Here is a 22663-nt window from a genome sequence, read left to right as displayed (position 1 = left end):
GCCTTGAGACTCTCCACCTCGAGCTTCAAGGCTTCCTGACCTACTCTGAGCCCGTTCACCTTGGCCTTCAGCCTATCCCTCTTGCGGGCCAGCTCCTCCTTCTCCAACAGCAGGGCTTTGATAAAGCTCTTCTGGGCGGTAGCATCACTCTCCAACTAGTGAATCTTGCCCCAAGCTGCCCTCAGCTCAGTGTGAGCCACGCGAGATGACTCCTCAGCAACCAAAAAATGCCTCAAGTGTTTGTCGGACTGAAAGGTCAGTGCGTGCACAACAGTGTTCACCTGGCAGAAGGAGGTTGGTCGGTACTAAAGAAAGAAGAAAGAAAGAAAGGAGGGAGAGAGGTGGCTCCTAGGGAGTGAACTCACCACCATGGCGTGGGTTGCAACGTAGGCCCCGAGCTGACCAGGGGAGAGTTCGGCCCAATCTACAACCTTCACAGTGATAACAGCCCTCTTACTTCTTTCAAGGCTGATATCGGGATTCATGATGCTCTCTTCCTCCTCCTGAGTCCCCGAGCTGGATGTTGCCGTATTTGCGGCATGATGAGCCGATCATTCGGAAACCTCGACAGCAGCCCCAACAAGATTTGGGACCTCAGTGGCAGCCCCGGCTGGCTCAGCGGTCGACTCTGCCACCATTCCAGGCCCCCAAAGTGGTAAGTCCCCCTCCAAGTCTATCACTGGAGGGGCATTAGGGAGCTCGGGCCCCGAAGAGGGGACCTGTGGAAAATCGGGTTCAGGGGTAGGGGTCCTTGAGGGCTCCATGCGCGCCTTCTTGGTAGCCCGCTTCTTTCTCTTCTTCATCTGACGGAGGAGCCTTGGATCGGTAATCATCTCTTCCTCCATGGGACCTACAACAGAGCTTAGTGTTAGTAAAATTCGAAGACACTAGGCTGATTGAGCAAAACACTAAAGTGGAAATCGACCTACCCGGGCTCAAACCGGCCTAAATAAGCTTTTCTTCGGCAATGTAGTCCCTGTGATCGAACCCGGCCTGAGCCCATGAGTGAAAGGTCTCCCACGTCTTCCGATTAAGAGCGATGCTGGGAGCTTGAGTGGCCACCTTCCAGTTGGTAAGGAATGGCCACTCCGTGCTGCTCCAGACTACGAAGTAGTCCCGCTTCCAGGCTGGGACCCTGCTTGGAACTTGTGTAGTATTTTGAAACCCGGGCGAGGGGACAGATAGTAGGTCTGCCCATGCTTGGGGGGAGCGCCAGAGGCGCTCTTTTTTATTAACAGGGTGGAACAAAGGATATATGCGTCTAAAGGGAAGTTATGTTTGAAATAGAGGGAGATAGTCTCGACCAAGTTCCGAATAGAATTGGGGTGGAGTTGGTCTAGCGTGATGCTGAAGCACCTCAACACGTCGGGAATAAGGTGGTGGAGCGGGAGACGAAGCCCGCCAACAAGTTGTTTTCCTGAAGATCATGATCTCACCCGGACTATGTTCCCAAGGGAAGTTGCCGTTGGGAAGACTGTACGAGTACTCTTGGGGTAGGTTGAATTGCTGGATGAGGTGATGAAGCCTCTCCTGTGTCATGACAGATGGACCGAACTGGTCCGGCACCCAACCTCGACGAGAGGTAGACACCAGTTTGCCCGAGGTCACCCGAGCCTCGTGGGAAGGATGGGTGATGGTAGGGTCACCCCGACCCGAGGTACCCACCTTGGGTTCGTCTAAAAGATTGTCCTCGCTAGACATAGAAGGGAATGAACTGGAAGAAAAAGAAGAAAGGGAAGCTCAGGGACTCACCAGGAAAATGACGCAACTAAACTAGGAGACCCGAGCTGAAGACTCCAGACGCGAGCTTGCGGTAGACGAAAGGCACTTAGTGGCAAAAGAAAATGACCAGGGTCCCCTGTTATTTATAGCCGATGGGCCTGGACGCCAACGGCTAGGATCGATGCGATCTGACGGTCCTCAAGAAAATCGGCTGCGAGACTCTCAAGGCAAAATCAGTTTAGCACGTTTTTTGGCATCCGCGAAGTCCAGATTGCGTGACGTCCGCGGGTAAACTGTATGCAACCCAGGTTTTCTTTTCGAACGAACCAAATGCCAGATTGGTCCAGCCAATGAGTCGCCCGATAGGGTGACACGAGTACCGACCCAAATTCACCAGGCGTATCATGAACTTCCCGCGCTGGGTCATGTGTATATGACCTGGCCCAGTGAACAGCTCAGGTTGACAGCACGATCGCAACTCGACGGGAGAGACACGCCGAGTCCAACGCTGGCCACTAGGCAAGTTAAGCAACTCGTCGGGGACTGATGCCTGGCCAATTTTGACTCCCACCAAGTGTGGAAGGTCCCGAGCTCTCCCAGAGGCCCGAGCTCCCCCTAAGGGGCCTGGAGCTCTCCCTTCCCAAAGAGGAAGCACCCTGGCTCTTGGCTAAGTGTCCCGAGCACCTCGAGGCAGCACCGCCCCCCCAGTGTAGGCACCTCGACACCTCGGTACAGGGATAAACCTGCTCTAGGCAGTCCGATGCACGGTAGCTAGGTAGGTTGTGGGGAGCCCTATCTTACATCCATACCCATCGGACCCGGTGGCAGGGCTCTGATCCTTTGCCAGGCGGCGTTCTGTTTGCCTCCTCTAGAAAGCATGACACGTCTGTCAAGCCCGTACCTGGCGATGGCAGTTTGTGGCGGCAACCTGCGCCTGCCACACCTGCCCTGGCAGTAACGAAAAGGGCAGTGGCAGTTATGCCAGGTATGACCAGGCTCCAACATAAAAGAACTCTAACTCTCACGAAGAAAATGTATTGAAGCTTAAGCACTTTGAGCACTCTTACTCTCTACTCTCTTTGAGATTTTCTCCAGTTCTAACTTAGCCATCGGAGTGTTCCCACCGGGACAACTCCCCGAGAATCCTTCACTTTCTCCTTCCTCTTAGGTGTCGTTCATTCTAGTCAGAAGCCAGGTCACAACTAGCTAGGAGTGCCCAGATCGTGTAGCATCACCTGCCAAGATCATTTGAAATTTATTGTTTTATATATATTCACTCTATTGATAGAATCATATCAGTAACAATGCAACAAAATTTAAATCCCACCGTAGATGGAAGCACATTGATTAGGAATCGACACACTGTAGATGGAAGCACCCTGATTAGGAATCGACACACTGTAGATGGAAGCACCCTGATTAGGAATCAACACACTGTAGATGGAAGCATATATACTTTTTTTCATCCTTAAAAACCAGCTCTATCAATACAGTGATGGTTGGAGCTCAAGAGTAGGGGAGGACTCTTCATGGCTTCCACCTCTCTCTCCAAGGACTAAACAATTAGATCAAATCTCCTCCATCTTTGCCAATAATAGAGAAGCCCAAATTTTCAAAATAAACCTTCCAAATTTAAAAGGTTCTACTATGATGGTTTTGGAACTTGAAGTAACAACAGAACCGCTACCTGAGGATGCATCAAAGACCACTCCCTGCCATCACTTGGAAGACAATCCTCCATCTACTCCCTCACCCTCAACGAGTTCCAACACACGACACAGCTTTGCCACAAAAACATGGACAAGTTCCTCAATAACATTTGAACGACACAACTTTGCCACAAAACCGTTATGGGCTGAAATCCACAAAATCCAAGAGCAACAACAGCTTGAGGGGCAACAACTGTAGGACACTGGTAATCCTGGAACTACCCAGCACCAACTCACTTTTGGTTTTGGAGAGATGACTTTGGAGGATTTCTTAATCAGAGCTAGGGTTGCCCAAGAAACATGTGGATCCTCTTCTTGGCAACACCAACTAATGATGCCCTCTACTGGTCTACCATTTGCAACTGTACGTGACATAGTAGTATGGGTACTCCGACCACCACAGCACCAGAAACTGTGTACTTGGGGAACTACCCACCACCAACTCACTTTTAGAGAGATGAATTTGGAGGATTTCTTAATTAGAACTGGGGTTGTCCAGGAAACATGTGGATCCTCCTCTTAACAACACCGACTGATGATGCCAACTACCGGTCTACCACCTACAACGGCGACACCGTAGTATGGGTACTCCGACCACCGAAGCACTGGAAACTTTGTAGATGGCGGTGCCCCAATGTACTTAGACATTCCCACAAAGTGGTTTGGGAAAGCCATTAAATTAATGACAAGGGAGGTTTTATACAATTGATTCCATGTGTTACGCTTTCACATATCTATATTTTTTTGTTGGGGTTATAGAAGTATTGACCTAGTTTGCAGTTGATTACGTCTTATGATGTTTAAAGAATTTATCTACTCCCGACGAAGTACGACGACCAATCGGCACACGGAGAAGATTAGGTAGTGGTAGAGGCTCTAGCAACAACCCAACCCAACCCATAGGTGAGGAAATCAGATTGCTTGAGGATTATTAGCTTCATTGCTTCAAAGACGAACAAAAGTGATATTTGGATCTCTAATTTTGGACAGAGGAGATCACATGATTCTTATGACCATCCCCATTGATCAACCTTGGTGGCTCTTCCTCATTGCTCCTACATTTTTAGGAAGAGAACAAGATCTATTTACAAAACAGAGGATCTGGGTACAGAATTACAGTGTAATTTTGTCCCAGATTTTGAAGTGGAAGCCTTTTCATGGATTATCTTACCTAATTAATCCCTTGGATTTGTTAAAAAGAGGGCCATAACCATAACCTATAATCATATAAATTGAAACTTGAAACAGGATCGAAGCTCTTGACGGAACTGAAAAAGTAACACAACTGGCTTTTTCTATAAAGGTATTTTAACAGCAACAGGCATTGGGCAGAAGAATCCGAATACCACAGAGTTGGACGAGTTGCGCTGTGCACAAGAATCCAGCGGTGGGTGGTTTGCTCGGGCCCCAACATATTCCCTATCTTGCGCTTATAATCTAATCATACGGTGCTACTTTTTTTGGGCGTTGCGTGGCACTTAGTAGGGTTTATTATTTTTTCATTAATCAGGTTTGTTTTAAAAATTTAAGGAATAGTAGAGCATAAATTTGATATTTTGCTTTTTTACAATTATCAATACATAACAATAAAGACTTAAACTGGGGGAAAATTTTTAATAGGTACCTTGTACTTTTGCCAAGTATCAATTTAGTACCCGAATTTTAAAACGCTATAATCTAATATTTAAACTTTTGAAATGCGACAATCTAATACCTATTGTTAATGATCTCATATATAATTTAAATTTTTTTAAAATATTAAAATTACCTTTAAAAATAAAACATATTGTTCATCATCTTCTTTCTCAAGAAAATGATACAAAATCTGGGTCTACCCGTGAAGAGGGTGCAGAGGGAATCTGATATGGAATTTGGAGCCTAAAGCGAAAAAGGTGAGCTTAGTTGCTTAGATTGTGGGGACCTGACATGGTTTTCTGGGTTCCTCTCGTTGTTTTTGTGGCGAAAAAACAGAACATTGTGTGGCCTTCTGTGGGAGTATACATCACTTTGTTATTTCCCTCTTTTGGAGAGATTTTGTTAATAACCAAGCAACAATAGAGTTTGCAAGAAGATAACTAATCTTGGCCTAATATAAACTTTTTTCTAATTTTTATTTCTATATATGTATGTAATCGTCGAAGTGATGATGGAAAATTTTAATTGAACATCTTTCGATTTGGGATCAACTAATGATTTAAATTGTTCCAGTCAAAGAGTGGGGCGTCTGGTTTCTAGGTCCAAGCTTGTGCAGCACATTCATGGAGGTTGGGGTTCTGAGTCTGTTCTTGATTATCATATGTGTTGATCAGGACTCTGCGATGTGTATTCGAGAGGGCTTAATGCTGTCTGTAGGTGCTCGGCCTCCCTCTTTGTGGTTGTTGCAGACTTGTTGGCTTGCAGATTGCAGAACCTGCTCAGCTCTCCAAGAACTGAGAATTTGGGTGGTAGAATTCAGTAGTTTGAACTCCAGAAATTAAAATCTCCTCATTCCTTTGCAATCCCAAAAGCATTACAAAGCCATGGTTAGAATGATTAGAGAGAGAGAGGAAGCAGGAGCATCGATGAATCCAACCTGATGTAAATTTCACTTATAATCATGTATGTATGAAATTAAGGATTTACCCAAGATGGAAGGATTTATGATTATTATTGGTATTGAGAGAAAAGGAATGGAAATCATTTCAACTTTTTTTTTTTTTTCCTTCAGTACAAGAAATTGAAATTGCTATTCAGAAGAGAACTTGAAGGGCTTGCTGTCGAGTCTTTCGCCGGACCTAGACACTCAGGTGCAGGCAGCTCAAACCTGGAGTATCGAAAGGGGAGAGGAAGGTGGAAGGGCGAACAACAAAGCCAGTGCTCATTGGGCGCATCCACTGTCAAATATCAGCGTTGATGATGTATTCACGTTTAGTTGAACCAGCTTGGAGGGCATTCGAGCCAATGACCTACACCACTTTGTTTATTAATAAAGAATCCCTGATTTTGCATTTATTACACAGTTGTTATTTTATTAACCGATAATGAGCACCTGGCATCCCTTATTAATAGATAATTATAAAAAATAATTAGATGATACTTGAATGACATTTGTTAATTAACAGTAAATACTAGATTCTTACATTTAAAAATCTTAATATTAAATTGTCGCATTTTAAAATTCGGAACTAAATTGACATCCGACCTAAATTACAGGTACCTATCGCGAATTTTCACACCCCAAAAACACTCACAAGTGCCAAACGCTAACATGTGTGAATCTCATGTTAAGCGTTTTACTGTTCAACCCTTTCTCTATTTCCGCGATCGAAAGATAAACGAACACCAGTCACCAGGCAGACAGGTCATTGGCAACTTCTTGGTAGATATATATTCCCGACGGCCCTTTTCCCATTTCTTCTTCTCTGGTCTTCATACGTTGTTTCCTTCTTCCCTTAAATTGAGCGGTTTTTCCAAGTTCTCACCGGTTTGCTCTCTCTCTCTCTCGTCACTATACGTTTGATTTTAGAGATGGTAAAATATGCCTGATGGGATTTTGGTTTAGATGCTTATTTTATTTTTAATCAGTTACTTACGGGTAAAAACAAAAATTCCTCAATACTCGAAGCATGAGGTAGTTCACATTGAAATGCATAAAGAAATTTAACATATAAATCGGAGAACCTTTCATTTTCCCTTTCATGTTCTCAATGATTTCGGTTTGAGATAGCATTCTCATAGAGATAGATTCAAATTGTTCCTCAACGTAGGTATACTCAGCATCTCCTTTTTTATTGCATAGTTTCAATCTAAAAGCCTAAAAAGGCAGTAGAAGATCTACTTGAGTTGAAGATGAAATATAAAGTTGAAGTGCTGCAATTCTTGTTTCAACGTCTTATAAAGAGATTGTGGTCGATGAGAGTTTCCTAGATATTACTACTGGTGGACTTCAAAGAACTTGGTGCATGCATTAGCCTTAGAAACCATACATGGAAATTACTCATCAGGTTATTTGAATTTACAATCTCAAATTGAAATATGCCATTTCTTTTGTACCAACTTCAGTCATTTCCTTGACCAGATATTTTTTACCATAAGCAAACCGGTTTAGTTGCTTTAACAGTTTCCCTATATATCAGAAGCTATTGCTCTCTCCCAAGAAAAAAAAAAAAAAACAAGCAAGAAAATGTTTTAAATCTGAAAATGGACAGAATAAGAATATGATGGATAAAATTTATTTGATTATAATAACTTTTAAATGGAATAGATTTGAAAAATGGAGACATGTGGAAATTTCTGTTGGAAAACCTGTTGTTTCTAATAAATTGTTAATGGTTTCTATACAGAGACATGTGGATAGAAAAGACACACTCCAAATTGCTTTTTTTTTTTTCTCCTTCTCTTCATATTGGTGGTTCTGTTTAATTTGGATTAAGTGTTGTTTGTCCAGTAGATTTGAACAAGATGTTAACTCTGGAGACAGAGCTCATCTTTCTAATGTAATTTCAAAAGATACAAGGCTCCAAGTGGCTATGATCAAGCCATATTCTTTAAACAATAGCTTAGGTAGAAACTGATAATTCTTAAGGGATCTTAACATGATTGGCAATGTTTTTTCCTTATATTTATTTATTTTCATATGTGTATTCCTTGTAGTTGTCTTTTTTATTTTTATAGCCATCTCCATCATATATACTATCACTTTGCTGAGTATTCATTTCCACAAGGAGTAGCTTGTGGGGAAATAGAAGAGGTTTTCTGAATAGCATAAGTCTTAAACATGTCAATCGATGTCTCATGTAAATGAGTCAATCTTCTTTTAGTTTTCTTGTTAACTTTATAAATTTTGGAAATCACAAGGAAGTTTGTGGCTTTCTTCAGCAGAATAAAATTGTAAAGCAAACTAGTTTGCATTCATGGGGACTGAAAGGCCTAAAGACTTGTTGAAAGAGGTGGATTGGAAAACGGTGGGTGGTGATGTGGGTAATGGTTCAAGTGGTGGACCTGTCATCAAGAAGCGGCTCCCAAAAAAAATCAGACAAGTCCCAGACTACTATTTTCTCCCTCGAAGATCCATACCTTCTGCCATTGCCATTTATGGAGCAATCTGTGCAGCTGGAGTTGGTGCAGGGATGCTGGTTGAGAAATGGATAAACAAGAAAATCCAAGGTATGTTTTTTTCAAACCATTGGAATAGGGCACCAAAATGTTAATGTTCAGGGGGCAGTGCTGCTGATTGCAGTGCACAACTTGGAAAAAAGTGGGAAAAAACCAAGTAAAAATTAAAAAATAAATAAAAAGAATCTAGAATCCAAGAATTTTTGGATGGTTTCTTTGGTCTGTACTATCATGTGCTCTGCACATAACAGGAACTGGATGTCTGGACCTACCATTTGATGGGTGGGACTTACATTTTGAGGGCATACCAAGGGGTCTCCTACATAATAAGTATTCAATTAGTTTTGATGCTTGCAGCCATCCAATCTCTTCAATGTTGATGCATTCTTTAGTTTCTGTGCTAGAATGGACTATTATAATAATCTGTCAGATTGATTTTTGTAGTTATCCATGTTGGTTGCCTCCATTATTGGTTTCACTCTGTCTTTCCATTTGTAAGACTTGGATCATGCAAGTCCATTCTATTTTCTATTAATGAACAGTTTGATGGTTGAACCTAGAAACCCTTGTTTTCTTTCTATTTTTTCCTTTGGGATGGGGGAAGAAGTGCAGTCAAGAGTCACTTTATAAGATGAGTAAAGGTTTTTGGACCCAAAAAACCTCATTCATGGTTTGAACCTCCTTTTAACTTAAATAGTTGGAATGGTGGTAGTAGTTTAGTTGTTTAAGGGTATCCAAAATGGACTAAGCCAGTCCCAAGGACCACCATTATACCTTGCCAGACTCTAGCTAGCATCTAATCCATAAAAAACAAGCTCTGGGGTTTACACAGCACAAATCACATCTCCTTCAGGATGCTTGAATTGCTAAGATGCTAGAGATCAACTGAAAAATGATACCAATTAAAAAATCAACCAAAAAACAATGGTCCAAGGACCGGCTAATATTCTTCTTGGTTATTGCAGAGGATGGAGGTATTATTTTGGAACTGGATAAATAAAAATAGAACTGCATTACAAGAGCTCAGCATTTTTGTATCTTCTGGAAGGTAGTGAAGATACGGGTACATACTAATTTGCTGCTTTTGATATATCTCCAATTAGTATATTAGAGGCATCCATATCCAAAAATGTAGGGATTGTATGTTCAAGTTTGGTCTTTCTTTACTTTATTTTCTTGAGCATTGAAGTATCAATGGATTTATTCTTTTAGCTTAATTGGTTAGGGAGAAAGATATGATTACCTACCATAAGAATCGGAGAGTATATGAGTTTTGGATGCTTGTCTTACTTGATTTAATGTGATGTTTGGCCTTCCTTTGCAACTGCAAGTCTGCAACTGAATCTTGGGCCAAGTTTTACAGGTTTGATTTCTTGGACCCAAAAACTGGATTCCACTTATGTGATCTAATAAGAAGTGAACCAAAAAAAGGGTTATGTAATTCTTTTTTTTGAGTGGAAAAGAGATGGCTTTGGGTTATTTAAACAGTGACATGTACAATGCTGTGCATTCATACACCAGTAAATTTAAATTTCAAAGAATGCAATGCCAATGGGTAGAAAGGTCACTAAAGTATATAGTATAAAGAGTCTTGATTCACTCAATTGTCAACATTGTACATGGAGTTTCCATCAAACAAATGATTGTAAAGAACCAGGGATAGAACCCTTAGAGAAAAATTATTATTTAGCAATGAAAGAATGATTTAGTGTGTTAATCTCACTAAATGAGCACAAGTTCTACAAAAGAAATCCATAAGCTCTCTTGATGCACTAGTCCTAATTTTGAGCATCTTCTTTAACAAAATGATAGGTAACCTTTCAAATATGTTTTTTTTTTCTTGAAAAGGTAAGGTTAAGATTTATTAAACATCAGAAAGCAAACAAACTGCTCACTGTACTAGGGAAAAGTACAACCGGTGACAGCATTAAGAAAACTCAAAAAAAAAATTTACAGCCACACAAGAAGCCAGAATATCCTCCTTGAAAAGCAAGTTGCAGCTCAGCCACTCTCTGAGATCATCAACAATTAAATTTACCACCCTGTCAACCTGAAGTTGCTTCTGATCGAAAATCTTTCTGTTTCTTTCCCTCCAAATCGACCACAGCACTGCTAGAGGAATTGCTTTCGGCAGAATCTTTCGCTTTCTATTCATGCCCCCCACTTTCCAACCTTCTAAGAGGGCCTTTACTGAATTAGGCAAGCAGGTAGAGCAATGAATTGCCTTGAGAAAGTGGGCCCAAATTGTTGAAGAGAATTTACAATGAAGAAACAAATGGTTTGAAGTTTCTTCCCCCCCCCCCCTCCCACACAACATACAGGTTACATCTGGTAGTACTACTCCTTTTCTAACCAGCATAACTTTTGTCAAACACGATTTTCTACTTATGTTTCTTTATTAAGAGTTAAGACCATTTCCCACTTATGTCATAGTTGTCATTTTCTTGACACCTATATTCTGCAGTTTTTGGTGGAGAGAGAGAGAGAGAGAGAGAGAGAGAGAGAGAGAGAGAGAGAGACCTGAACCAAACTGACCCAGTTATATAGGGTATGGGTCTACATCATGTGTCCTAATTATAGTGGGATTGGGATTGGTTATGGTTATTCTGAATAACTTGAACCTATGAATTTCCCTTTTGCATCTACAGATGTTAGTTTCCCTCTTGCAGTCTAGTCTCTGATTCTTTCATACTTCTTGGGAAGTGTGCTTCCTTCTCATCCTCGTATTTTCAACAATTGATAGACACCTAGTTGTTCACATGAGCCTAGCGTAGAAGAGATAAGCCCATCATAGCACCCTTGTAACCCAAGGAGGAAGTAAACCCAAGATCACAGAAATAATTCCATCACTTAGGTTACACTAGGCAGCTACACCCACATCATTTGAGTCAGTTATCCATTGCAATTTCAACCCTGTGCAAGTGAGTGGTAGGGTATAAATATCTTGTAATCTCACCTTCTTCATCAACAACCAAGGAACACGAAGCTGAAGGATCTAGTAGTAGTAGTAGTAGTAGTAGTAACCGTTGATGTGGATTCTCTCCAAACAAGTCTGCCAAGCTTAATTCCCAGATAGAGGAAATTGGAATGGGTTTGGCAGATGTGGCGTTGTAAGAAATTGGAATAGGTTTGAAGCATAGTTTTCAAGGCGCCAAGACGAGTCTAGGCGACAGGGGTAGCCTTGTCGCCTAGTCGCCTAGGCGATGGTTTTTTCTTAAGTAAAATCACATATCCTAGGGTAGTTCCCTAGGTTCCATAACCAACTTTCTTTAATAACTATCCATAATTTTCATAAGAAAATTATAAAATTCATGTTTAAGTCTAGAAATCAACATATTTATGAGTAGAAAAAGAAAAAATATACGTGCTGAACCCCTATTTCTGTTACAGGAAAAGAAGAAAAGAAAAGGTGGTTATTTTATAAACACAAAAAATGTTTGTGTTGATTAAACCCTAACAAATAAGAAAATAATAAAAAGAAATTAGTTTATAAACACAAAAAAAATGAATATTTTTCTTTAATAATGTCTATATTATAATTATAATCTCAAAAAAAATAACAATATAAACGTATTTTATTACACAGTATGCAAAACTGCTTGGCGACTGGGTAAGGCGTGCCTCCAAGGGTGTCGTGTCGTCTAGGTGTCCCCTTGACAACTATGGTTTGAAGAGAAAAGAAGAGGAGGAAAAAGAATTACTCTTCTAATTAGTGGCCATGTCATTGTGGGGAGCTTAAGATTGGCCCCGATGGAAGGCTTGCTGAGAGGATGAAGACTCTAAATGCAAGCTTGATAGGAAGGTTTGTTGGAATTGATTTGGAGAAGTGGTAGCCTGGGCTTCTTTCGAATGGGGTAAGAAAAGAGTTTGGGGTGTTAGAAAACTAGACGAGAGACTGTTTTTGTTTATATTTTGTGGCAAGGAGGAGGTAGAGTGGGTTCTGGAATCTGAAACCAAAATGAGTAGGGATGTGATTTACACTTAAGCTGGAGGTTTCTAGTGGCAGGATTGGTTCAAGAAAGCAAGAGGAAGAGAGCAATGTGGATTGGAGCTCTGGGTATCCCCTTGCATGCATGGAGTGTTGATTCCTTTAGGCTGTGTTTGGTTTGAAGGAAAAGTATGGAAAGGTAAAGGTTTCCCTACCTTTTCCTTCAAACCAAACACAGCATTAGTGTAATTGGGGACGCCTGTGGTAAATTCTTGAGCACAGATGAAAGAAATAGCAGATGGGAGAAACTAGATGTTGCAAGAATTCTGGTCAAGGTTGACGAGGGATCTAACATCCTGAACAGTTTAGCTTTGGCTTTTGCAAGTGAGAAGCATGACCTGAGGATCTTTATTTATTTATTTATTTATTTTTATTGGAAATGGTAACTTCATTAAATAACTTTAAAATAACTTTCCAGATTTAAGTACAGCTGTCAACCCCCAAGTAGGTGTTGAGCCCCAGTTATCTTTCTTACAAAACTTCCCAGAACATACTCTCCCTCACAGTCCCTTGTTTAACCAACATGTCAGCTAAACCAGTAGCTGAGGATCTTTATTGAGGAAGAGGATAATACAATTTTTATAGCATGTGCTGAAAGGAAGAAGGTAGGAAGGTTGAGAAGATTGAGACAACTTCAGAGCTTTAGGATGTTTGCTCCGTTGAAGAGAGGAAGCCAAAGGGTCGTTCAAGGGAAGAAGACAATGGGGGTGAAGATGCAAGGGATAAAATGGTAATTCCAGGTGGGACTGGGGCTTTATTTAAGAGACACATGGCTGGAGTTGGCTAAAGGAATTTGGAAAGTCGCAGCTTAGAGGATGGAAGTTTAAGTGCAGCTTTCATTGGGTCTCAGTCATCAATTGTGACCTCAGGTGCAAAGAGTGGGGACCACTTGTTGAAGCTCAAAGTTTAAGCATGTTTGCAGTAGGCTTAGGCACAAGAAGTAATTAGGTCACAAAAGATTAGGTGCCAATTTTAAGTAGTTCATGAGGAGCAAGAAGAGAGATTTTCACAGGTTTCGTTCTGATGATGTGGAAGATTGGGTCTGGGTCATTGCTAAGTTTGACAGTTTTGGAAAAAATTAGTGAGCCAGAAGAATTGAGCAGATGAGGAGATGTGTCGCTGCCGTGCGTGTAGTGGAGTTAGTATCGATCCAAGGGAGAAAATTGTTGGGAGATTGGAGGAGCAAACAAAATCTAACCAGATACTCGTTGGGAGATCGGGGGAGTAAGTCTATTTGTTTTGGTTCTTTCTTGGTTGAGATACTTGTTGATTCACCTCAAGTGGGGAGGTTGGTTTTGTCTGAATAGGAAGCTGCTAGTCTTCAAGGAGACGGGGGGAGGAAAGGAGGCTAGGTTAGAGGAAGGAGAGGAGGAGGATGTAAGGGGGGAAGAAAGACTTTAGAAGGGGAGGAGAGAAGGGGTAGCCAAGAGATTGTAAGCAACTTGTCAATTTGAGGAAGTGATAAAAGAGAAGAGAGCGGTGGGTCAAAAGCTTGAGGAGAGTATTTAAGTTTTGAAGGCCCAGTTGGTAGACTTGGAACTGATTTAGGTAGAAAAAGAGACTCTGAGAGAAAGGAAAGGGATGATGTTGCTTAAGGGACACCAAAGAAAGTAAGAGAGTCAAGCAAGTTCCATTTTGTTCATATCTCAAAAGTTTTAAGATCAAAAGATGGATTGGTTGGTGCTGGCCCTACCAACAAATTTAAGAAAGATTTCAAAAGGTAAAGATTTGAAGACAAAGAATGCTGAAGTCCATGGAGCCAACTGTCAAGCATCAGAAGGGGTTGAGGTGCAACGAATGTAGGCTTTTGAGGTAGGTTTCGAGTTGAGGTCAGAACTTGAGGAAAAGAAGGAAAGGGATGGTTGAGTTAGTGAGTAAGAATTAATTGTGAATTCCTTAGTGTGAGTGAGAAGGGGGGAAGTGGATGTTGCAAGTTTGGTTGACAGGGATATTAGGGTGGGCAAGAGCAATGTTTTAAAACATGGAGGCGTGACATGAGGCATTCCACTACATAGAGGTGTGAGGTGTGGTTCAGAATGTAAGAGGCGTAAGCCTCCCGAACACAAGCCTTAAGAGGAGGGGGGTTAGGAGGAAGGAGGAGGAAGGGGGGATCTCATTTTTTCTTTATTTTTAATAAAAATCTTATATATTAAGAAGAACCACTTTCTTTCCCCTTGGGAGAAGTGTAGGCTCTGATACCATTTGATACGTGACTTAGTAGAACTCGCCTCTAAAAGCTAGCTGTTAGAGGGAGGGAACCCAAGCACATGTATATCTCACAACAGTATCCCATACTACCAATGTGGAGTATCTCACATTAGCATCCCATACTACCAATGTGGGACAAAGGGATCGTAACAGTATCCTGATATCAACCTTGAGCTCAAGGGTGGGACTAATAGACACCTAGTTATTCACATTAGCCCAGCCCAGAAGACCCAAGCCCATGTAGCACCCATGTAGCTCAAGGAGGTAAATCCAATATGATATGAATGACTCCATCACATAGGTTCGTTTACACCAAGCAGCCATGTCAATTGAGTTAGTTATCTATTGTAGTGTCAGCAATCAGATTGACATCAAGTGAGAAAACCCTATTCCTCTTCTATCTTCTTCTTCTTCCTCTTCTTCTTCTTCTTCTTCTTCTTCTTCTTCTTCTTCTGTCTCAGAATGGCGAGCTCTCTTGAACGAGATCATTTCCATTACAGCTATTTTGAGTGTTTTATCAATCTGTTTGGGAGGTACCAGAGAAGTCTATGCAGTTTGTAATTAATTTTGGTTTGGGAGAGATTTTATTTTCTTTTGAGACTCATCCATTACTCATGTTTCTCTCCCACAAGCTTGAGGGGTGGTCTCATGGCACCTTTCTCGTTGGCCTATCATTGTAATTGTTGGCCATGTCTAATCTTTCTGTAAGAGATTTCAGTGTAGTTGAAGGAGAGTTTTCTGGTTTTGTTTTGGTCGGTGATGTATTTTTGAGTTTTCCTGCAACTGTTTCTTTATTACTTTTGGGTGATGTATTTCTTCTGGCAGTTGAAAGGAGTGGGATTAATGATGGTTTTTGTACCATTATTGTAGAGGTTTTGGAAATGCTGGAGGGAGTGTCTATCTGGCCATTCATTTGCACCGGAGTAGGAGGTGGAAGTATTTGTTTTGATGTTGAGCTATCTAGTGGCTTTGTTTTTTGCTACTATGGTGCTGCATCATGTTCTAATGACTGACTATTCACAGCCTAATTGTTCAACTTGTGCAAATTTGTTTAGCAGTGTGAATATAGGCACAAGCATGCATGGCACAATAGGGCCAAAGCCGTTGTGGATTCTGGTCTTTTTGGAGATAATTTTTTCGGCCAGACCCTGAAGGGAGGCATTTCGTTGTTTGATTCTTTGTCTTCCAGTAGTTGGAGGTGAACATAATGATCAAAATTTTGGGTTTTCCTTCAAATAATTGGGATATGGTTTGTGATGAAAGACAACATGTCGCCACCTACCTTAAAGGAGTATTTAATGGTCAAGGTGTTCGTCATTAGCCTTCCCTTTTCATCATGCTAGTTTTGAAATTTGAAATTTTGGTTGACTTTATGGGGTTGACCCTGGCAATCAGTATGCTCTTTTAACCCCACATTTCAGATTGGGTGGTTGGGTTGCTTCACGTGACAGGAGTCTCTTGTCTGTGTTATCTCTCTTGGAGACAGTTGATCCTCTTGGCGTTTTCATCAATTTGCACCGTTTGTAGAGACCTCACAAATTTTCTCTCCCTGTGTTCAGGTTTGCATCTTCCTTATCATTAGATTAGTCTCTAGTTTGTTGATAGGCTTATCTATTTGTTTTTCACATCAATTCCTTCAATATCCCAAGCCGTATTCTGAACATATTAATGAAATTTGCCTTTTATGATTTAAAAAAAAATAGATATTAGAGGTATTCTTGTATGTGTATGATACCAGAAAGACATGACACTGGAAAAACTTATGCCCAACCAACCAACATCATGAAAGTGGTAACTAAGCAGATGGCATTTATGAAAATTCCAACGGCTTTTTTTTTACTAAGGTGGAAGTGGGGGTTTGAGCATCACTATCTCCATTTGTTTTGAACAAAAAATATTTGAATAGAAAAAAACTTGAAGGATCCATGCATTTGAAAATTGTGGGGACGGTTAGGCAATTGTTGTTGTCGAAGGCTCTGGTTAGACTAAAGGATCCGCTAACGAGGCAGTGATAGTGGAAGAGCAATATTGTTGAAGTTCTGGCAGGATCACAGTTGTAGAGCGACAATAGAGGACAGGGTAAGCCAAAGATGCTGTTGCATTGAGTGATTGCAGGCTAGATGATGACAATGTAGACCCATGAGTCTCCTGTCTGTTCTGCCGATGCAAGCTACATGATGACAATGTAAATCCATGAGTCTCCTGTCTGTTTTGAAACGGTGCTTGTGGGTTGCAACATTGATGAAACGACTTGAGCAAGGAAACGCTTCTCAAATGCGAAGAATCATACAGGCCATCAATGGTGCTCTGTTGTCTTCTGAAACGCCACTAATCATTCTAGATGATGCTACAACCGATTTGCTTTCCAAAAGATGGGACTCTCTAGAAACATGGGCAGTAGATTGTCGGAACAGTGAAGTGTGAATAAAAGCTTTAAACTTGTATTGGGGGTTAAAAGTCGAGAGAGGGATAGTCATGATGGCAGCACCCGGTGATGAAGAGAATTATATTATAAAACAAGGCAAAATGAAATGAAAACAGGGATGACTCCAATAGTTCTGTTTATTGATTGCACTAGTGAACAGATCACCTGGATGGTGGTTTCAAACTCTAAACTCCATTTAGCCTTGGATTCAGAAGGAAGATCAACCGATCCAAAGGGAAGATTACAGCCATGATTGCTTCTTAAGAAGGTGGAGAGAGAGAGAGAGAGAGAGAGAGAGAGAGAGAAAAAGAAGGAAGATAGATAGATAGAGAGAGTTGGAGTGGGGTTAGAGAAAGCTCTAATATCATGTCTTTTTTGCAGCATAGATTTTTCCTAAAAAGTATAACTGCTAATTATTATCAGGTCTTAATGGGTCAGACTCGATAGGATAGGCTTTATTAATAATGGATATGGTTTTAGGTCTGCTATTCCTACTCCGGGCTGGATGTTCACATTTTCTTTTTGGTAAGGGATCGGTCCACCCTGTTCTGCCCAGACCCAACCATTTGACAACTCTAGCCTCTTTGATCTTCTCCATGTGTCTCTCTGTCGGACATATGTAGATTCAGGTACATTCATTGTTCACTCATCGAATTTACATCTGTGCCCCACAAACTCCCCACAGCATATTCCAACCATATTCCAACCGTGTATTGGGAGCATATTTCACCAACAAATTCGGGAGATGTTCCCATGCTGAGGTGTGCATGTGGGGCATTTGTGCGGCGCAGATGTGATCTCACTCATCAAGAAAACGATGTGGAGTGCTCGAGTGGAGAGAGAGAGAGAGAGAAGCACCGAATATATGGTATTAACGTATGATTGTGTGACTTGACAGACTGACCAATTGACCCTCATGGAGTTTGGATTCCTCATAGAATTGGTCCTCACACCCACCTCACAACTGACAATGCTAGTAATTTCAGTGATCACTCGGGGTCTGCCATAGGCCACCGTTACCATGTATTGGGAACATCTTTTCATGAATGACGGGAGATATTCCCAATGCACAGTTATAATATCTTGTGGGTAGAGATGTGAGAACGGATGATAGGTAGCATATCCAAGTCCATCAGGGACGTCTCTGTATTTGTATGTTTTTATTCAAGAGAAGATGTTCCACATGCACGACACAGCTGCAAGTACTGTGAGGAGATCCGAATTCACCCTTTGATACCAAACAAGGGTTGGTTGGCTCTGGCCCATTGGGCTTAGGAACCAGAAACCCTGAGAGATTCGAATCATTAAGGTTGAGGATCGGGGATGAATCGGCTGGTTGAACTAGATAACAGATAAACCAAAAGTTATTTTAATTGTATTACTCAATAATAATAGATTAATAGTGGTAATATATTTATAACATTAAACCCGTAGGTATAAATTTCTGCAGACCAATCCAGTCCTGGTCCGGCGCTTTCCGGTTGATATATGATCCAGTTACATGACTAACCAACTGACGAGATACAGGCATAGAAGTGAAGTTGTTAGATGAAATAGTCAAATTGACAGAGATATGAGTTGGCTTGGGCCCTGGCTCTATTGAATGGTGTCGGCAATTGTTCCTACATGGCTTTCCTTTTTTACTGCAAACGTATCTTGTCTGGCCGGTCCCTCCCATTGAAGCTTTTTGGTGGCTTTTTTGAGGCAACGCCAGAGAAAATTGGTAGCTTTTTCCGCTTAAGTTACGCTTTCCCATTCCACGCGTGAACTTTGTCTCTCGACTCTCTCCTTTCAAATTTCGAAACCCAATGCAGTAATGCTCCTCCCCAGCATCCTTCCCCCACAACATGCAGCTGAAGAGATATCTTACCATAATTGGTAGAAATTATTTAGCTCTTCCAATTAAATATTAACCCCCAATAGCCCAAATGCTCAATGCATTCAAATAGAAACAGAAACCCAACCCCCCCCCCCCCTCCAAACTCCAGACGACTGTCCCTATATATAAAGCCAGAGCTTTGTAGTTCCTCACTACAGAATACAGAGTGTAAAGAGCAGAGCAAGTTCCAGACTTTTGAATATACATTCCACTATTCTCGCCCTCTATCTATCTTATCATCCGAGTGCTGAGGCTAAATCATGTCGGTGAGTTTTTTTCTTCTGGAATTGATCCTTTGTAGGTCGGTATTCATTAATGTGTTTGTTCTCATACAAGTGTCCTTGAATGTGCATCTTGCAGATGGTGGAAGTGAGGGTTCCAAACCTTGACTGCGAAGGTTGTGCTGCAAAAATAAAGAGGGCCATCTACAAGCTCAAAGGTACTTAATTAGTAGTAAATAAGAATACTGATGAGCCCAAGGATGAGTAGAAATGGGTCGCACTTGCCTCAGTTTTTTTAATGAGTCCTATCGAAGCGATCAGTGTCTTAAACCCAGAACTAAGTTTCAGAACACGAAGCCAATATACAAGTACAGAAGCATTTTTTCCAAGCCGTTACCTCACACCGGACAGATTTTTGGGTTAGGCTCGTAGTGTCCAATGGTGTTATAGGATTTCTATTGTTGAGACTTGAGAGGACCCATTTGGAAATGGGTGCCTACTAGCGCCATCGTTTGGTTACTGTATATGAAATGTAAGAATATGGATCTGATACCCATAAGACATTAATACAGTCGCTTTGAGAACATCACTTGTACTTGTATGATATGATTTACAGAAGATGTTCTTGGTGTGTCGCTGTAATGTCTTGTGGGTAGCACTAACCGGAGTTTAAATCAGCCCCCCAGAAGATCGCCCCCCACAACGTTTCACAGCACATCCCTGCCGTGTATTGGGAATATCTTCCGATGATGACATCATTATTTTTGGCATTATCATAGGGAGATATTCCCAATATACAGCGGGAATGTGCTGTAGGACGTTGTGAGGGGCAATTTTGTGGGGGCTGATTTGGTCTCCACTAACCGGACTTGCCCGATTAGCATTTAAGTTCAGCTCCCTGTAAGCTCAGCCGCCAAGACCGAGGACTATTCATCTGTTGGATGAATACAAAGTTATAGGCCAACCGAGGGGTGGCTCAGTTGGTATGTTGGCTAATTTTCTAGTATAGACCAAGGTTCAAAATATCGATACGCCAGTAGAAGTGTATTGGGCCATATCGGTACACCCCTAATAGGGGCGTATCAGGGAGCTTCCAAAATGATACATTTTGGCTGATACAGGCCGATACTTTGAACCTTGATATAGACGTGAATTTATTTCTCATAAATCACAACTACCGACTTTGAACAGGATTATTAATATAGTGTGTATCACTAAATACCAAAAAAAAAAGAATAAAGAGTTGAAAACTTTTTAATTTAGGATCCAATCCAAGGAGAAGTGAGCCTGTATTGGGCTTTATCGTTTTATCTATTGATTATGTTAAAGTCATGGCCATCATAATGCTCCTGCACAAATACTTGAGTTGCGGTGCGGTCTCAGGGCCCATGGATTGAACGATAGTGGTTCGCCTCATCTCAGAGAGAGAAACTGGGGGATTTTAGGTTAAGTATTTAATTTGGATATTAATTAAGAATGGGTTTGCCTACAAATTCTTAGTATTATTGTGGTTAGCTTTTTAGGAGTTGAAGACATCGAAGTAGACATGGAGATACAGAAGATCACAGTGCGAGGGTACGCAGTGGAAGAGAAGAAGGTTCTAAAGGCTGTTAGACGAGTGGGAAAAGCAGCAGAGCCATGGCCATTTCCGGGTTACTCGCACTTTGCCTCCTTTTACAAGTATCCCACCCACGTTGTTAACCACTACTACGAGACATCTAGCAACAGTGGAGCTGCGAGTGTCCATACTTTCTTCCACACTCCTGCAGCCTACTCAGTGGCCGTGGCCTCCGACGAAGCAGTTGCCTCCCTTTTTAGCGATGAAAACCCGCATGCCTGCACTATTATGTGACTATGATTTTTTTTTTGGTCCCTTCTTTTTTGGATAAGGGGTGTAACATGAGGTCTTTTTAGGTCTTCCATCTTAGAGTTTTCATGAAATCCGATGTATCAGTGCTGGTATGATCATATTCAAAATCATATATTTTTTAATTCCTTCTAAATTTTTTTGATTGAAAGATAAGGAGAACATCTACAATTTTTTTTCTTTTTTTTTTTTATGGATAGAAACCAGAAAGATGTTCTTGTTAATGAGTTTTTCTTTTGTTGTTATATTACAAACTTCGAGACTGAGTCATCTTGAGTGGTAACAATACGCATTACACATAGTCACATACTGTACTGAGATGCTATGCGTGTTCCCCAATTTCAGGCATTCTCCACGTACCATAAGCATAGCGTAGGAAGCTCGGTAGCTACTATAAACCCAGCTTGATCAGCTAAATCTAGGCTCATACGGGCACGGGCTAGAACCAGAGCCCAGCAGGAGAGAGATGTATTAGATGGGACATGGGACAATGACACTGTGACAGTATGCAGTAATGTTGTGACTTTGTGAATCCTTCAAACTACAATCATAAGCTAAAGCAGGTTAAAGCTGGGAAGCATAGACCTTATACTTTCAATTCTATCTGTAATGTGCAGTGTCCACTTCATCATCCTCATCAAGCCATGTCCCTACTACCCGGCGTCTATTACATGAATCCTATTTCACCATTCCTTTTTGTCCCATTCCATTGTTAAACTACGAATACTTCCAAATTGCAAGTATTAAAATCCATTTAACAAAATGCATCTTGTTTAAATAGATTTACGGTCCATTTGGTTTGCAGTTAAATTTAGAATCAAAATCAAAATCGAAATCTTTGAAATCAGAATTAATATGACCTATTCACATAGTCCATTTGATTTAGACAGAAATGAAAATGGGAATTAGAATCAATAAGAATGGGATTTCATTCCAAAGGGAGGGGCAGGGAATGGTCATTCCCTCAAATGGGGAATGCCATTCCAGCAGGAATGGGAATGGGATTCCATCCAACCAAGCAGTTGGAATCGGAATAACCCATTCTGATTTTGATTCTAGACCCCTATTCCTACGAGCCAAACAGGGCCCTAGTTGTTCCAGCCGAAATACTTAGAATAATTCTATTACATGGAGTAGCCTTTTTAGTGCAAATAATCAGTATGGCTTTTGTGCAATGTCGAAAGGATCCTCATGTAGTTGGACCGTTTGAATTTTTACGACTTCTAGATGGTTCGAAATTGATTCTAACAGAACCTGTTTTACCAATTAGTACTAATTTCTCCCTTTTCTGGATAAAAACAGGAAGAGTTAAGCAATTGGCCAAAAAGAAAAACCTAAGACATCTATTATCTATATCTTAAAGGAAGGTATTCAGGTTGGAGTCTTCTCATTCAGACACGTGGCGCTCTAATTTTTCAGAAAATAGTATTTTAGAATTGGTTAGTTACATTTTAAAATAAAATTCAAAATTTAAATCACTCTTTCAAAATATTTAAATTAATAGATGCATGCTCAACTGAATAAGAAGCATGCATGGTGGGACCCATTAA

At 41.1% G+C, this 22663-nt stretch overlaps 1 protein-coding gene across 9 annotated transcripts; it reads left to right on the top strand.

Moving 5' to 3' along the window:
• Nucleotides 1–5579: 5579 nt before the first annotated feature.
• Nucleotides 5580–21743, top strand: LOC148848614 (Heavy metal transport/detoxification superfamily protein). 9 transcript variants are annotated; one of them, XM_088950198.1, is made up of 6 exons: nt 6733–6894; nt 8292–8576; nt 9491–9573; nt 18597–19291; nt 19386–19464; nt 20770–21284. In XM_088950198.1, the coding sequence occupies exons 4-6, from the start codon at nt 19286–19288 to the stop codon at nt 21096–21098; spliced, it is 414 nt and encodes a 137-aa protein (XP_088806324.1). In that variant the 5' UTR covers nt 6733–6894; nt 8292–8576; nt 9491–9573; nt 18597–19285; the 3' UTR covers nt 21099–21284. The 9 variants fall into 9 exon arrangements, 4 of the variants coding, with proteins under 4 accessions (XP_088806326.1, XP_088806324.1, XP_088806327.1 ...); XM_088950199.1 differs by having other exon boundaries at nt 6805–6941; nt 8289–8576; XM_088950200.1 differs by lacking the exon at nt 18597–19291 and having other exon boundaries at nt 6683–6894; nt 8289–8576.
• Nucleotides 21744–22663: the final 920 nt, after the last annotated feature.

This window comes from Nelumbo lutea, chromosome 6 (genome assembly GCF_056320005.1).
Source record: "Nelumbo lutea isolate HS-2025 chromosome 6, American lotus-T2T, whole genome shotgun sequence".
In the NCBI taxonomy this organism is placed as follows: Eukaryota; Viridiplantae; Streptophyta; class Magnoliopsida; order Proteales; family Nelumbonaceae; genus Nelumbo; species Nelumbo lutea.
This window is presented reverse-complemented; position numbering and strand designations above follow the sequence as displayed.